The 15,083-nt window shown below is 33.6% G+C and overlaps 1 protein-coding gene across 1 annotated transcript in view; it reads right to left on the minus strand.

Moving 5' to 3' along the window:
- Positions 1-360: 360 nt before the first annotated feature.
- Positions 361-15,083, minus strand: part of LOC126743873 (single Ig IL-1-related receptor-like) — an 80,584-nt gene continuing 65,861 nt past the window's right edge. Inside the window, exons 3-7 of the mRNA XM_050451114.1 lie at positions 12,509-12,604; positions 12,335-12,440; positions 1,773-1,903; positions 1,409-1,711; positions 361-1,233 (exon numbers count right to left, since the gene is read on the minus strand). Coding sequence (XP_050307071.1) covers positions 848-1,233; positions 1,409-1,711; positions 1,773-1,903; positions 12,335-12,440; positions 12,509-12,604 — 1,022 coding nt within the window. The 3' untranslated portion in view covers positions 361-847. The remainder of the gene's footprint in view (positions 1,234-1,408; positions 1,712-1,772; positions 1,904-12,334; positions 12,441-12,508; positions 12,605-15,083) is intronic.

The raw sequence follows: 15,083 nt of genomic DNA on the forward strand, positions 1-15,083 counted from the left end.
AATATTTTTATAATATTGTATGTACTAATATTTATGTAACATGTTATGCGTTATCAATTTTAAATCTCCAATTGTAAGTTACTCACTGTTTCAAAATATTTCATATTTTTCCAGTGTTGTACAGACTTGGCAAATTTAATTCTTACCGAGAACGACAATGCTTCATCGATTCCCTTTTGCAGATTTCCTTTTGCGCTTGTCGCTAAGAGGAGAAACTAGCTCATCTCTTCGTTTATTAATAAATCGGACTAGTTGGTAAACTACTTGATTTTTAAAACAAAAACACATTTAATGTGATTTATAAACGTTTCTTTAATGCTTAAATGGACGAAAGATTATAATAAAAAAATCACATCAATATAACGTATTTAACCGTTAAGGAATATAAATGTTTCAAGATTAATATTAGAAGTCTTATACTAAATTCTTGCGTTTTTAAATATATTTTAATTTTTTTGTTATATTCATAGTATAAAAACGTTAATTCGGAGTATGAAGGCTTGTTTCAAAATCTTTTCAGACATTTTGAAAAAAGCCAAATTTCTACACTTTTATATCCATAAATAACAATTTTACAACTATTTGTCTCTTTTGAAAGATCTGCATTATTTGCGGAAAAGTACATCTAAATCATAATAAATTATAAAAAAATAATAATAAATTAACAAAAAAACGCATATTTCATATAAACTACGACTAAGACAGTAATACAAAAAAAACACGTTTAAAATACATAAAATTAAGTCAAATACTGCAAAAGGGCATTCTACGCATTAAACTGGCATACTATTTACATTAGGAGCCCTATTACACAGCCTTTTTAGCCCCACTTTTACATTAATCCTATTCACACTACCAAACTGTCAATACTCCTCTGTGAGGTCAGTCTCGCCCTGCTAGTGGCCATTTCCATGGAGGCGTTTCCACCTCTCTTAGCGGGCATTTCTTTAAACAAATTCAACCAAAAAGTGGCATCGTTGCGTTCCCACAGGATCACCTTCATCGTTTTCAGCAGAGTGGCCAACGTTTCGCCGATGGAGTTTTTCGGGTCGTTTTGGCTCGATGGAAGTTCTTTCAAGGCCACACAGATCAGTTTTGGACCGGTGAGTGATTGGAGTTGCTTGAGTGCTTGGTAGAGGTTAGAGGAGGACCAGGAGGAGTGGAGAGAGGAAGGAGAGAGAACTGCGATTACCCGTCGGGAGGCCTGAGCGTGATGAGAGAGTTCTTGTGTCCCTGAAAACAAATAAGTTTGTTAATTATATGCTGAATGTTGGTTTATGGCTTTAAAGAAAAAATATAGAGATATAATTTATTTGAAGAAAGGCTAATGGAAAAAGTGTTTTATATTAATTAACAAGATCCATCCAAAGTAAAATGTACCAAATAAATATTATAAAATTGAGCTTACATTGAGTAATGTCGTGACTCATCTCCTTATGCACCACCTTGTAACCTTTCTTTTCCAAGTTGGGCACCATAACCCCCAAAACTAAGTCGGTATCCTTGCCGGTGTAAGCCACTATGGCATCACTGCTCTTTCCATCATTATCCTCCACAGTTCCATAAGAATCCTTTAGAACTACCTGGATTTTAAGACCGTATTTTTTATAGAGGATAAGAAGAGCCGTGAGAACTAGTACGGTGAAAATTGACACGGTAAGGATTTGTTTTAGAGGAAATGGGTTTGGGTCGATGTATGCCAGTACTTTTTCTGAAAAAGAAAACAAATCAATTGAGACGGATGTTAAGCATGATTAAACAAATTATTATACCTCGTTTTTTAAGTATGACTTTCTTGTTGATGGTGTTTCCCGGTTTGGTGATAACACAGATGTATGTGCCGTAATGCTCTTCTTCGATTTTAGGGAATTGTAGGTAAGTGCCAAAGATTTGGTTGGACTCTCTGTAATAAAAATAATAAGAAATCAGTTAAAAAAAATTTATTAGTGTGCAATACTAATCTGATTTTTGAATTTACATATACAGGACATATAAAACTAATAAAATATGTAATGCAGTAAACTTTGTTAATCAAGTGTTCCCTAGAGTGAGCTAATTACTGGAAAATTCCACGTAATAGGGTAACGTTCCAGGTACAGGCAAATTAGTGCACCATTATGAGTTAATAGAAAATACACAATAGCAAGATCCGGATTCTCAGATAAGGCCCAGTGAAGAGATTATTCAATAAGTTTTTATTAACAACTTTTTAACAACTCACATGATCTTAATAATGCTTTATATTGTACCTTAATATTCAATCCTTACGTTCTAAGATACCAGAGCTAAAAGCATTCGTCTCATGGCGGGGTGTGCATCTTTGTATGTGGCACAGCTAGTGTAATGTGTAACCAAATGTAAGGCAGCTAAATTTTGTCCTCATGCTTGAGTTAGATTTTGAAATTGCGGGGAGCAAATATGGTGATGAGTTCTTTATATATACAATCTATAGATCTCTTAGAACATTGAAAGGCTTTTCTAAGATAGATCTCCATCTGCTAATTTTAACAATGCTTTAAGTTTGCTTGAAGGGTTTCTTGAAAGCTTAACCATTAATAAAATATATGTCATCACTGGTGACTTTAATGTAAGGTTTAATTTGGATTGCAGTTGGTCTTAAAGTACTGATCTCTTCTCTAGTTTTGGAGTTCATGCTGCAGTAAATGGTGCCACAAGAGGGATTAATTCTCTGGAGATTATATTCACAAATATTTCTATCCAAAATTATAATGCAAAAATATGTGATGTGTCTTTGTCAGATCATTTGTGAATTGCTTTGCAGTTCAGAGTAGGTCGCCAAAGAGTGGATAATGTTACTCGTATCTGCTATAGGCCCATCACGGATTGGGGCTTATTTAGTTTTTACCGTATGGTTGAGAGTTTTACCTGGGTCAAATATAGTCATTGACGACTCCTTTATTGTTGCATACTTGAGTTGTTTTCCACTAATCGAGTCAAATCAAATCAAAGTAGGCCAAACTCTCCGCGGCATCAAAATGGTTTGACGATTTCAGAGATATGAGAGGCATGCTTGGCTTTTTGAGGCAGTTTGGACCAAACTTCTGAAACTGTTCGCACATACCGAAATAAATACCAGATATTCCCAGCTAAAAATATTATTAATCAGATAAGTAATAGGTTCCAAGCTATATTAAATCTAATGTTAAAGAAACCGAGTCTAGTCATATCAAAAAGCCTCTTTAATGATTAATTTGTTAATGTTCTTACTAAACTAAAAGAGCTGTTCCCTCGACTCATAAGAATCATTTGTCTTATTTGACAGGCAGTTGTAGGACCTGACTTTTTATTTTACTGAGGTGATGCCATGATCAAGTTCGTCAAATTATTTATGGCGTGAAAAATAGTAAAAGTACTGATCCTTTTGATCTAAACACTAGACTAAAAAACTTGATTATAGTACTACTAACCAAGTTAATCAATTGGTCAATTTCTTCAGGAGTTCTGTCTAATTGTCTTAAAACTGCCAAGGCAACTCTCATTCATAAAAAAGGCCGAAGTCCATTTTTAAAAATCGTCACCAAATTTCGCTAATACCTGTATTTGGAAAGATCTTTAAACATTTGATTAAAGCACATATTGAAGGGTATTTTGAACTCAATTCATTGTTCTATGAAGGACCGGCTATAAGAAGTTGCATTCAATCAGCTTAAAAGTTATGTGTGGCTTATACTCTCATGCCACATTTAATGATTTATTGAGAGCCTTTGATTGCGTTAATGATATTTTTTTACACAAATTAGATTACTGCATTTTTTTTTCAATTGAGTTCAATTACTTTGGTCCTCTCTGACTGAAATAAGTCAGCCTCTGTAAGGATCCTGTCATTTTACATATTTAAAAATAGAGTCAAAGACCTCTTAATTAATAACCCTTTTTACTTGAGGAGTTTCTTCACTCCACTATGGCGTTTTAGGAATATTATGTGGTTCATGTATGTATTTCGGTTAAAGTTGCTTAATGTTTGTTAGTTTTACTTAGTGCCTAATGTTTGCTAATGTAATACTTTTTTCCTATATTTTGACTTTTGTAAGAGTTTGTACTTTTTCACACGAATAAATAAATAAATAATAATGGAATATTATTCCTTTTTTGGATGATGAACTATATAATTGTTAAAATTGAAACTGTGTAATTGTAATGTTTTAAACTTATTTAGAAAACTGGGGGCTAAAATTAACGATTCATATCGAATAGGAATATCTATCCAATTGAGTTCCCAGTCCATCAGACACAGATGGATTAATTCCTTAATGAATGGCATATTCTGTATTCGAAACATGTTTTATCACAAATTTTTTCAAATTATTCAAAAATTTTACAAATTATTCAAAATGGAGATGAAAACATTTTGTTTTCACCTCTATTTTGAATATCAACTCGACTGTAACGACTCAAGGCCTTAGGTCCTCTTGTTAAATTAAGATGGGAAAGTTAAATTAAATTATTGTAAATATTTGAAAAGTACGTTCCAAATATTTTCAATTGGATTTAGGCTGTTCGCTGAATATCTTGATAACTCCAAGCAACTGCTAAAAATCTTGACCAATGTAGGGATGAAACGACACTATAGATGTTTTTAAAGAATCTAAAGTGTGAATTCTTATATGCTGATCTGCAACTATCATTATCAATATCAACCAGGTCTATACGAACAGTTTTTTCAGAAATTAACCCCGAAAACAAAATCGACCCTCCCCAATATGCCGTCGTGTGTAAAAATGTAGATTGAGCAGATAAGTCTTCTATCTGAATTATACGGTTACAATCTTGACTCATCTGGCCAAAGAATGCTTTCCAATCTTTTTCCTTTTTTTTTCGAGCCAATAGATATGGTTTCTGGGAAAGTTTAACCTCACCCTAGATTAGAGGTCACCTTCAGCAGGACGTCGACGAAATGTATCTGTTAAAATACGGACTTCATCTGCTTGCTATAGCTATGCCTGTAGCAACCTTTGGCTATACCGAACATTTGTGTCAATGTCATTTTAAAGTAGTCAAATTTAAAAAAAAGCATTATTGAACTTCTGTGGTAATATAATTTCTGCATTGACCAGGTCTTTCTTCATGAATGCTCGCTGACCTTTCAGGACTCAATGAGTGTCCATATAAAATGAGATAGGTCCCATTGACAAATACAAGAAAGAGTTCAATTAACTCAAATGTCGGTCACTTTATACAACATTTTCATATTAATTTTACGAACCTAAAGCTATATGTTGGTTCTTTGTTGGCTCAAGCTCTATCTACAATTCCTTAAAGGTGGTTTTTGATTATGATGATTAACACATCTTAAAAAAACATCAAAATTACGAGTTGTCGAGAGGCTGGTTGAAATCGTTAAATTCTTCTTGGATCTCTCGCTTCAAAAGAATCATATTTTGGGAAACTTCTCGTTCCATCTTTCCAATTTATCATCCAAATCCATTTCTTTTAACTGTGGCTATAAAAGGTCGATATCTTCCACCATCGACTGTACCAACGTTTTCAAAAAAATAACTTCCGATGATACCATGATAAACTACATTAAACAGTAAATTTTTATGGATGCAAAGGCTTATCAAGAATGTCGATTATCTCGAAGTTCTAATTCAGTGGAGACCAAGCTCTTAAGAACGACAATTTACTACTCATTTGCATTCTTTGCTACAGTTCCTTTAATAGCAGCAAATATTATCCTGTAATTCTAATATGTTAGATATAAGTTCTTAATCCTGTTAATCCATATTATACCTGCAAGAGCACATTCTCGTCACTATGGTGGTTTTTGGTATGGCGATTCTATATGGTTTTTATATGGTAGACTGTGTAGACTAAATTCAGTTTCCAACTTCGAAGAATAGCAAAGTTGGAAGATTGTACAAACCTAAGAAATATTTCGTAGGTAAGGTTTAACGGATCTGAAAAAATCGTTTTTTTTTCATAAAACTTGGGAATAATAAGCAGGCATTATTAACCTAAAATTAAAAAGTGACGTTTCTATTATTTAGAAAATAACCTACGTTATTCCGAAAGCATACGTCTTTAATAGGGAAGTAGGTATGGTTTGGGCATTTCGTATTATACAGGAAGTAGATGTCAACTTCGATTTAAATGGAGCTATATTTTATTACACTTTTAGATTCTACATGAAAATGTAGACATATTTTATTTATAATGTCCAATAATTAAATCAAACAAAGTGGATCAAGTGGATCTTTACTAGTTTAGTACATGATGAGGTACAAGAATAGAATTTAACAAAAAAATTTCAACCGTCATCAAAATGCAATGGTATAGCCATGATTTATTGTTTTGGAAGTTTACATTAATATTTTAGTGCTATTTGCCAAATAAAATTTAAAATATCTCAAAAATTGACAAAGTTGACACATTTGATTTACTGTTATATTAACAAAGTTGATATCTACTTCTAAGATAACCGGAAATATCAAAACCGTCAAAATATATTACTTGTGTGTCCCCCAATGAATTTGCACAGCTCAATTTTATAAATATTTTCCTATTCATAGTTCCTATAATCCATTGATGCAGCTCCCAGATGACGACTCGGCATATATACATCAACTCTATTTATGCCAGTTTAAACATGAAATGAAACCTTAAACAAAAGAGGTACTAAAACGAACCTTAACTACGCGGAACCGATTTTATTTTCAGAGTGTAGACGAGAGAGTCGAGGATAATATGGCGGAAACGCGGCGGAAATAATGGCGAAATGGTTGCGAGTGCACGAAACTCGCGTTTTGGTTTTTATTTAGTCTCTTTGGGGTCTATTTAGTTATTGTTCTTGCGGTTATGTTACATTGTAAAGGAAATTATTTGTACAAACATTTCCGAAAACCGCGGTTAAAAAAATACAAATGGACAAATCGTATCACGCAAAAGCCGAACGACCGTAGGGCACCAAATTGGGTATTGAAACGCGCCAGGAATGCCCTTATAATTAGCTCAAGAGAGATGCCGAGACGGGGGAAAATTTGTTCGCTTCGTGTTTTACTACATTGGCATCCGTCGAATTTTTTTTGTCGTTTAATTTCTTTGACTCCGGTACCACAAAAGCTACGATAATTACCTGTAATTGCTACTTAGTCGAGTCGATATTGCTTTGAAGATGGCTTCGATGCCTGGATTATTTTTTTGTAAAGGTAAAAAAGTTTCATGACGAATATCATTTCTATTTACAAGAAGGAAAATGAAAAATACGGTTTTCGTCTTACTCGAGAAAAAATAGGTAGCCATCGAAACCAAAAGGAAAATCGCTTCCACAGATAGCACAATTCAGTGGATAGTGAAAGTGGACATAAATTCAATGCATACTGCACTCTTGGATATCATATTAGACACTTTATATGTTGAAAACATCTTGTCGAACTTGCATTGTCTTATTTATTTAATGTAACACGACGTTTCTGTTGGTAAGTATCTCCAACCGTTATCAAGTGTAAACTGGGTTTTACGCAGTTTATTTAATGTAACACGACGATTCTGTTGGTAAGTATCTCCAACCGTTATCAAGTGTAAACTGGGTTTTACGCAACACTTGATTTGAAAGCTCTGCGAGGTGTGTCCAACCACGACAACCTGGATGGATAGGGGTTCTCGAAATATCCACAGCCATTGCACGGGATGTTTGACTCTAGTTAATTCAAAATTTGCTGGTTGACAAGTTTCTCCATTATCTTGGCAATTGCTGGGACTAAAGCAATCGGACGGTAATTGATGGGCACCGTCTTTTTTTCTTTTTTGGGTATCGGTTGAATCCACGCAAGTTGCCGGTCTCTAGGGAAGAAACCTCAAGAAACGGTAGTGTCAATACGACCGCTTTTTTAATAATATTGGCGGCATTCTATTAGGGCCGGTGGCCTTGTTAGTGTTCAAGCCTTTGAGAAACTTTTTCAAGATCTCTGTGACGGAAGACTGTCTAAATCTTTGGCATCGAAAAACCTTTTCTTGGCAATTTTCTTGGTCTGTGGTGTTTTGCCTTATGGGTCTACGGTAGAGTTTGCTGCAAACACCAGATAAAGCAAGTCTACCTTTTCCGAGTCATCTTTCCGAGTGAATAGTGGAATTTTTGACCTACAGAAACCTTGACCAACTGCTTTTACTACAGACTAGAACGATCGTGATCCACTTGGGCAATTGAGAAGTTTATTCTTCACTATCTCATTATATTTTTCTTTGCAGGTATCAATCGTGTGCTTGCACGCATTCCTCAAGGCAACAATGTTGACTCGATTTGTAGGGCTTGGATCCCATTTGCAATAAGCACCATTTTTGTTGTTGACTGCCTTGGTGCAACTTTTATCTAATCACGATTTGCTGTTTAAAGAGCTTTTCAAGGTGTTCGGAATATAAGCTGCCACGCCTGCTAAAATCACCTCTAAAATCTAATTCACTGAAGGATCATTGATCCTAGTTTTGGTTTTATTTCTTACGCTGAGTACAGTGTTTTATTTTGACTTTTCCGATAGTCAAATACAGCGCACAACTGACGAAGTCTTTTAATTAATGCAAAAAATTTAATTGCTTTTTACAATTGGAAGAATCCCTCGTTCTCTTTAATATATTAGAGATGAGGGTACAAAAAGTGGTTTAAATAGCTATAGTTCAATAGCAGCTTAGAACATAACTGTCTTCCTGAGGGGACACGAAGAAGGAGAGAAAGTTATCAGTGGCCAATAACCTTGAAGAAGCCAACGAGGATTACTGAAGCCATAAGAACAACACCTGCGGCACCTCTTAACATTTTTCTTGGGCTACCGGAACTCCCAGTCTGAATTGAAAGGGGGGCCATAGCGGCGCATAAGAGCATGAAGGATAGCGAGAATGGCGCAATGTTCACTAAGGACAAGGCCATATGACGATCGCTCTCAGGATGTTTAAAAACGTACCAATTCCGACATCCAGATTTACTACAGCGAGTGGTAAACTAAAATTAAAGAAAGGTTTTCGGGAGGAAATCCTGACAAGGGAAGAATGGTCAACGAACCAAATCAAGGAGCTAAACGGTTTCCAGGCCTGTTACACAGATAGGTGATGGATGGAAAGCACCAAGTCAGCCGAAGCCGGAGTCTATAGAATAGAAACGAATACAGGGGAATAATTTCCGCTAGAGAAACACACCACAATTTTCCTATTTGTATCTACTCTTATATTGTATCTACTCTATATTGACGTATTGGAAAGACTGGCAGCACACAAGTACTAGTAAGTGAGACTAAGGTGGGTCCCAGGACACCAGGGTGTACAGGGCAATAAACAGGCTAACGAACTATCAAGACAATGTTCCGTTAGCCACTTCGTAAGCTCCGAGTCGTATCTCGAGCGCAGCAAAAAACACATTTCCCAAGAACTTAATAATTGGGCCTGGCAAAAAAGACAAGACATCCAATGGATGTCCAATGGTTTAGGACATCCTTGTGTATTCCTATTACTATCCTAGGTTGGAAATATGGATTTCTAAAAGTAATAAAATAAATAATTTTGCAAGAGTTGATGTATTTCAAATTATTTTCAAACAGCGATTAATGTCCTTTGACACGACTACTTTTTTTAAAGAATTTTAGAGGTTTAAAACAAAAAAAGGAAATAAATCCATGATTTATTTTACTTTTAGTTTATTATATGGCGGCAAAGCGAATTATGGTGTTTAATTGATTTTTGTTATTAGTTTAACAGAACTGAATTACGAGTAGAAATAAGAGTTTCAAAAATGTTCCAAATATTTTCACTATTGTTTACTTACAGCTAGCAGTATAACAATAATATATTATAATGAGGGTCCATAACCTTTTATAATAGACGGAATATAGGATCACCCACCTTTATGTCATATGTCAGTGCTATTTAATGTCATTTGGAAACTTCATTTACTTCGAACGTCTTGCCGTTATATTATTGATTATTCGTTGGACGTTGGCAATTGAAAACTTTTTTTTACTAGCTATTACTTCTAGATCTATTATTTACCTATAAACTATGAATATCTTGATGAATTATACTGTGTTTAGTAATAAATGTGTTCATATAGTGAATGAACTTCCATGTTCTCTGCATTATCTACAGGAAAAACAAAATAATAGTCACTTGTCACACATCTAATGCCAAAAATAAAGCAAAAACATTACCTAAATACTGAAGAATACCTAAATACAAGATTTCTCGTCACTGGTGTAGATCATTTTATTTATTTGGAAAACTAGTGACACTAATAATAGGAAGTTAATAAGAATCTTGATTTGGCTCAGGTTTTGGGTACTAAACAGCAGAAGGCTGATTTGAGGATTTAATACGCTGATATAAGTAATAATAAAGTTGAGCCGTTCTTTATAGAATTCTTCAGGTTGCATTAATTAATGTTTTAAACAATTTCAAAGACCAAAACATAGCAAGTTACCATTGGATGCCCATACGTTATTATTAGAAACTTCTAGAAATTATATATTTATATAGGAAAGAAGTTACACATTTTAGTGCTCATAAAAAAAGAGGTAGTATTGTTTTATATTTCTAAAATAATTTTTATTTTTATGGGGATATAATGAGTTAAATAGCCAGTTGAGCATTTTTTTTTATATTTAACGATATTATATTACAAGTTTTTTTCAGCTGCTTCCGAACACCAAAGTGGGGTCGACAGAAAGCTAAGAAGTGGACCCTTAGAAAATATCTTGGACGCGTTAATGAAAGATATCATTCAAAATTAAAGAATAATAGAGAATCATTTTTTTTTTTACTATATAGGTTTTTTAATATGAAACCCTATTTAAGAAATTTTTCCCAGTTTTGGACCCACTCAGAAAATGTGTCCAAAACTGGTCCAAATAATGGATTCCAAATGGACGTCCAAGAGTGTCGTTCGACTCTCCATTGAATATCCAATGGCATAACGGGTGATATCTTGGGAAAGGACTGGCCGACTCAGTGAAGACCCTGCATTGGGAATAAAGACTTACCTTACTACTACTGCATACTAACTTGTTGACATAATTTTTCTTTTAGACATTTGACGTAAAACATTTTTAGCATAAAATGAAAATTTAAAAAAATATAACAAAAGGTTAAAGATAAATTTTCCTATCTAAAAGCAATGATTGCAAATGAAAAAAATAGTTTTAACGACCCTGAAGATGCAGAAAATATTCATCCAAATGATTTGAGATTAAAAATGACTTTAACAGCTTAAGAGGATGGATTTAGCTCGAACTCCACGAAGAAAAAATGTTTAACTCTCTTTTTAAACAATAAAGTCAATCACTTGGGATAAAGAGAGGATCACTATCGAAAGGTTTAGGGGTAACCTCAACCGTCTCGAACAAGACGAAATTAAAATCATCACTATTATAGTAAATTAAAAAAAAAATAAAAAGGAGCGGTGCAATTAGTCTACGAATATGACGCTAAAACGGTAATATTTCAAGTAACAACCACATCAGTAGGAGTTATGAACAGGTATGAGATTTGAACTCGTATAATTATATTTCTAAAAACGTTATAATTTAACTTTTGACAGTTCTAATACTGGATTTTTTTCATTAAAAACATAAACTATTAGAAAAATGTGCCAATTACTATACGAAGGAAAATATATATAGATAAAATTCAAGCATTTCATAGATATATGAATAAATACATATATAGATATATATCCGAGTTCAATAGAATTACAGAATTTACATTATAAATTTTAATCTGCTTTGAGAATTAAGGAACAACCTAGGGAACTTAAGATAGAAGTAATTATATAAGCAAGTTTAATGGTATTATAAATTATTATAGCTATCACATATATTGTATGAAGCATATTATGTTATTATATAATACTTAATAAATAACAATCTAAGGCTAACATTATATCACGTATAAATTTCTTATCTAATGTAAATTTAAAACCACATTTCCTACAGAACTACTTTAGCAATTTGAAAATTATCAAAACTATATCTAATCGGCATTCTACGAATAAACATGATATATCCCTGCTGAGGGCTTCCACGAATGAAATAAATTTCATTCGTTTTCAAATTTCGGCCCCGATAGTTTTCTATAAACGGTAGGAATAAACGAGAGACAAACAAACACAAGAAACCAAAGTAATGTCGAACAAGTAATCAGGCATCGAGTACGACCCCGAACTGGTTTCGCTATAATTGCCGTCATCATCAGAGACATTAAGACAACGGGAAAAAAGACAATGATGGCGACGGCAGGTTTCGTTTGTCGCATACTGTACCGTTTACACCGGGTTCTCACGATAGAGGAAAAACGATTTCTGTGAATTTAAAATGGAGTTCGAAATTCGGCTTTTTCTTACCTCGAGATTTTTTCTTGGTTGTCCTCCGGAAGGTCGATTATTGTGCCGTTGGTGAGTTGTTTGCGCCATACTGCTTCGTTATGAGCATCCGGTAAGTCTACTTTACCTAAAAAATAACAGAAAAATGTATTGAGCTATTAGTGAGAATATAATTTTTTTTTTATAGCAAAGTACCTCCAAATGCCTCACAAAACAGCCTCAAGGGGTCTCCAGCGAAGGCTTCTCGATCTTCGGAGACGTAAGTGATTTGAGGGTCGTCCGGAAGTTTTTCTGAAAGAAAAAGAAATGCTATTTATACTGTGTTTTTTTGTATCCCCATACCTAAACTTGAATCAACGATTTTTTTTTGTGTGTGTAACTGTGTTATTTTTATTCCAAAATAAAAATATTACAGTTCTAATTTTCAATATTACAGATAAGCGCCATTTTAATAAAAACCTTAATATTGAAAGTTTTCTTACGAGTGTCATGTATTACGCCCTTAATTGCACAAAAATGCCAAAATTGGAATGGCGGATGAACATTTAAAAATTATGAAAATTCATGTCAACGGCTTAACTTTCCAATAATTTTAAGTTAACTCTTGTCTCTCTTTATACTATATGCCCTTTCACCCACTAAATTTTGACGCGCATCTTTTTTATCTAGGCACGACTTGCAGCTCCGACATTTTGAAAATTTCATCTTCCATAATAGCAACAATAAAACTTAAGAACAATAGAACTTTATTCTTATGGATATATAAACCCAAAATAAAATGGCGGTTTAAAGTGATTACGGATTTTTTTTAATGTTTAACAACCTAAATCTTGACGAAATAATTAAGGTAAGTATCAAAGCGTTAGATTGTTTGTATATTAGGGATGATTATCAAATTCAAAATGGGCCTCAATTTAAGAAAAAGTATCTTTAGTATGATTTTAGAATACTCTGGTATAAAACATAATGGTAACATTTTAAAAATATTTATTATGCATTATATAAAATGCCACCATTTTGCTTAAAATCTAGTGTTAAAACCTTAAGGAATATGTAAGGAAATATGATTCCAATAATTAAAACGTCCCCATTTCGAAAAAAAAATAATCTCGATCTTACGCCAATAATGTTCTTATCAATATTGCTTTTCATTATTGAACCCAACCAATAAAGAAAAGTGGGTTTCTTTTGGAAAGCAATACAAACTCTACAAAGTTTTTAAAAAACTCGATGGTTAGAAGGCGATAATTTAAAAGAAAAAACCCAAAATATCGAGATATATTATGGTCCTTCCCTAATTAATGAGGCACAAGTAACCTTAATACCACAAGTCATTTTAAAAACAAGCTCTGAACGACTGATGCTTAAAAATAGATTTTTTGAACGTTAGAACAAAGTTGTTAATACAATATTAACAATATACTTAAAAAGGAACATGAAATAACATATTAAATATCGATTGAAACGTTCACGTCTACACGAGAGGAATTTCAAATCGAAGGCAAAAAAATTAAGTAATCTTAGGGTCTGCTTACAGGGAGATAGGGATCTTGTATAAATGTTACAAATGTTATATGAGGCGGTTTTAATATAATTGGTGAACACGTAAAAGTTTGGGAAAAAGTAGTTTCTTCCAAACCATTTTTTTGGAATAAACAAGCATAAAAGAAATACAAACTTTCTAGTTCTCGAGGACAATTTTAGAAACGTTTCTTGTCCTTAATAGTTTGAACGTTATAAGAAGCCCTGGAGCGTGCGGATAGCCATCAACATAATTAAGGAGCTGCAGCTTTATTCTCTTCAGATCTCTGTATTTGATTTCCCATAAATCCCTGGAGGGCAATTTTTCCCGAATGGTGAGAAAACCACTCATGCTGTCTTGCTATAAGTAAGCCTGAATCATGTGGTATCACTCGATTGCTATTCTGTTGTAGCGATTTAAGAAAGAGAACTCTGAAGATGGTTTGAATTAAGAATTTTACGTAGTCTAGACACTTAGACGGTTACTTCTAATGTACTCAAGGTTCCCATGTAGTTCCTTTATTCTTTAAGTTAATTTTGAATGATTTCTATTATATTTTTTAGTTTGCTAAGCTTTTACTGTTTGCAAATGACGTCAAGCTGGCATTGTAAGTTGAGGAATGTGACAAACTTTAAATTGGTCTTAATTACTTCATGTATTGCACCAAGAAATTTAATGAGTTTTCATATAAGATCATTGGTATATGATTACTGTATCAATACCACTTTTGTTAAGTATGTGAATAGTATTAAGTAGTATTTATATAAAATTTTTAATAGGTCATTTACCTTTACTACACATACATATATACTACGCCTGTAAATATTTAAGGGCGTTTGGTTTCATTACGCGTAATGCACTTAAGTTCTCTAATATTAAATTTGCCCGCCTGTTATGTATATTGCTGATTGGTTGACCCGTACTAGAGTTTTTTTTACGGAATATACAGGGACAAAAGGGCAGAACAGTTGGTACTCGAGTATCATGTGCAAAGGTGTCTGTGGATATTTTTCTGATAAGTTCTGTAAATTGTAATGATTGGGAAAGACACGCTTTGGGAGTTGATTCCACAGACTTTCACTTCTCCATAAAAAGGAGTATCGAGGCATTTGCAGATGCCTAGAAGGAGGGTATCCTTCTAGGCATCTGCAGATGCACTCGATATTTATAAGTCGCATCTGCTTGTCGAGTAGATCTTGCGTTTATAGCTAACTTTAGGTGGAATAATATGGGCCAGTTCGGAAAAGC

Source organism: Anthonomus grandis, chromosome 13 (genome assembly GCF_022605725.1).
Source record: "Anthonomus grandis grandis chromosome 13, icAntGran1.3, whole genome shotgun sequence".
NCBI classification, from domain to species: domain Eukaryota; kingdom Metazoa; phylum Arthropoda; class Insecta; order Coleoptera; family Curculionidae; genus Anthonomus; species Anthonomus grandis.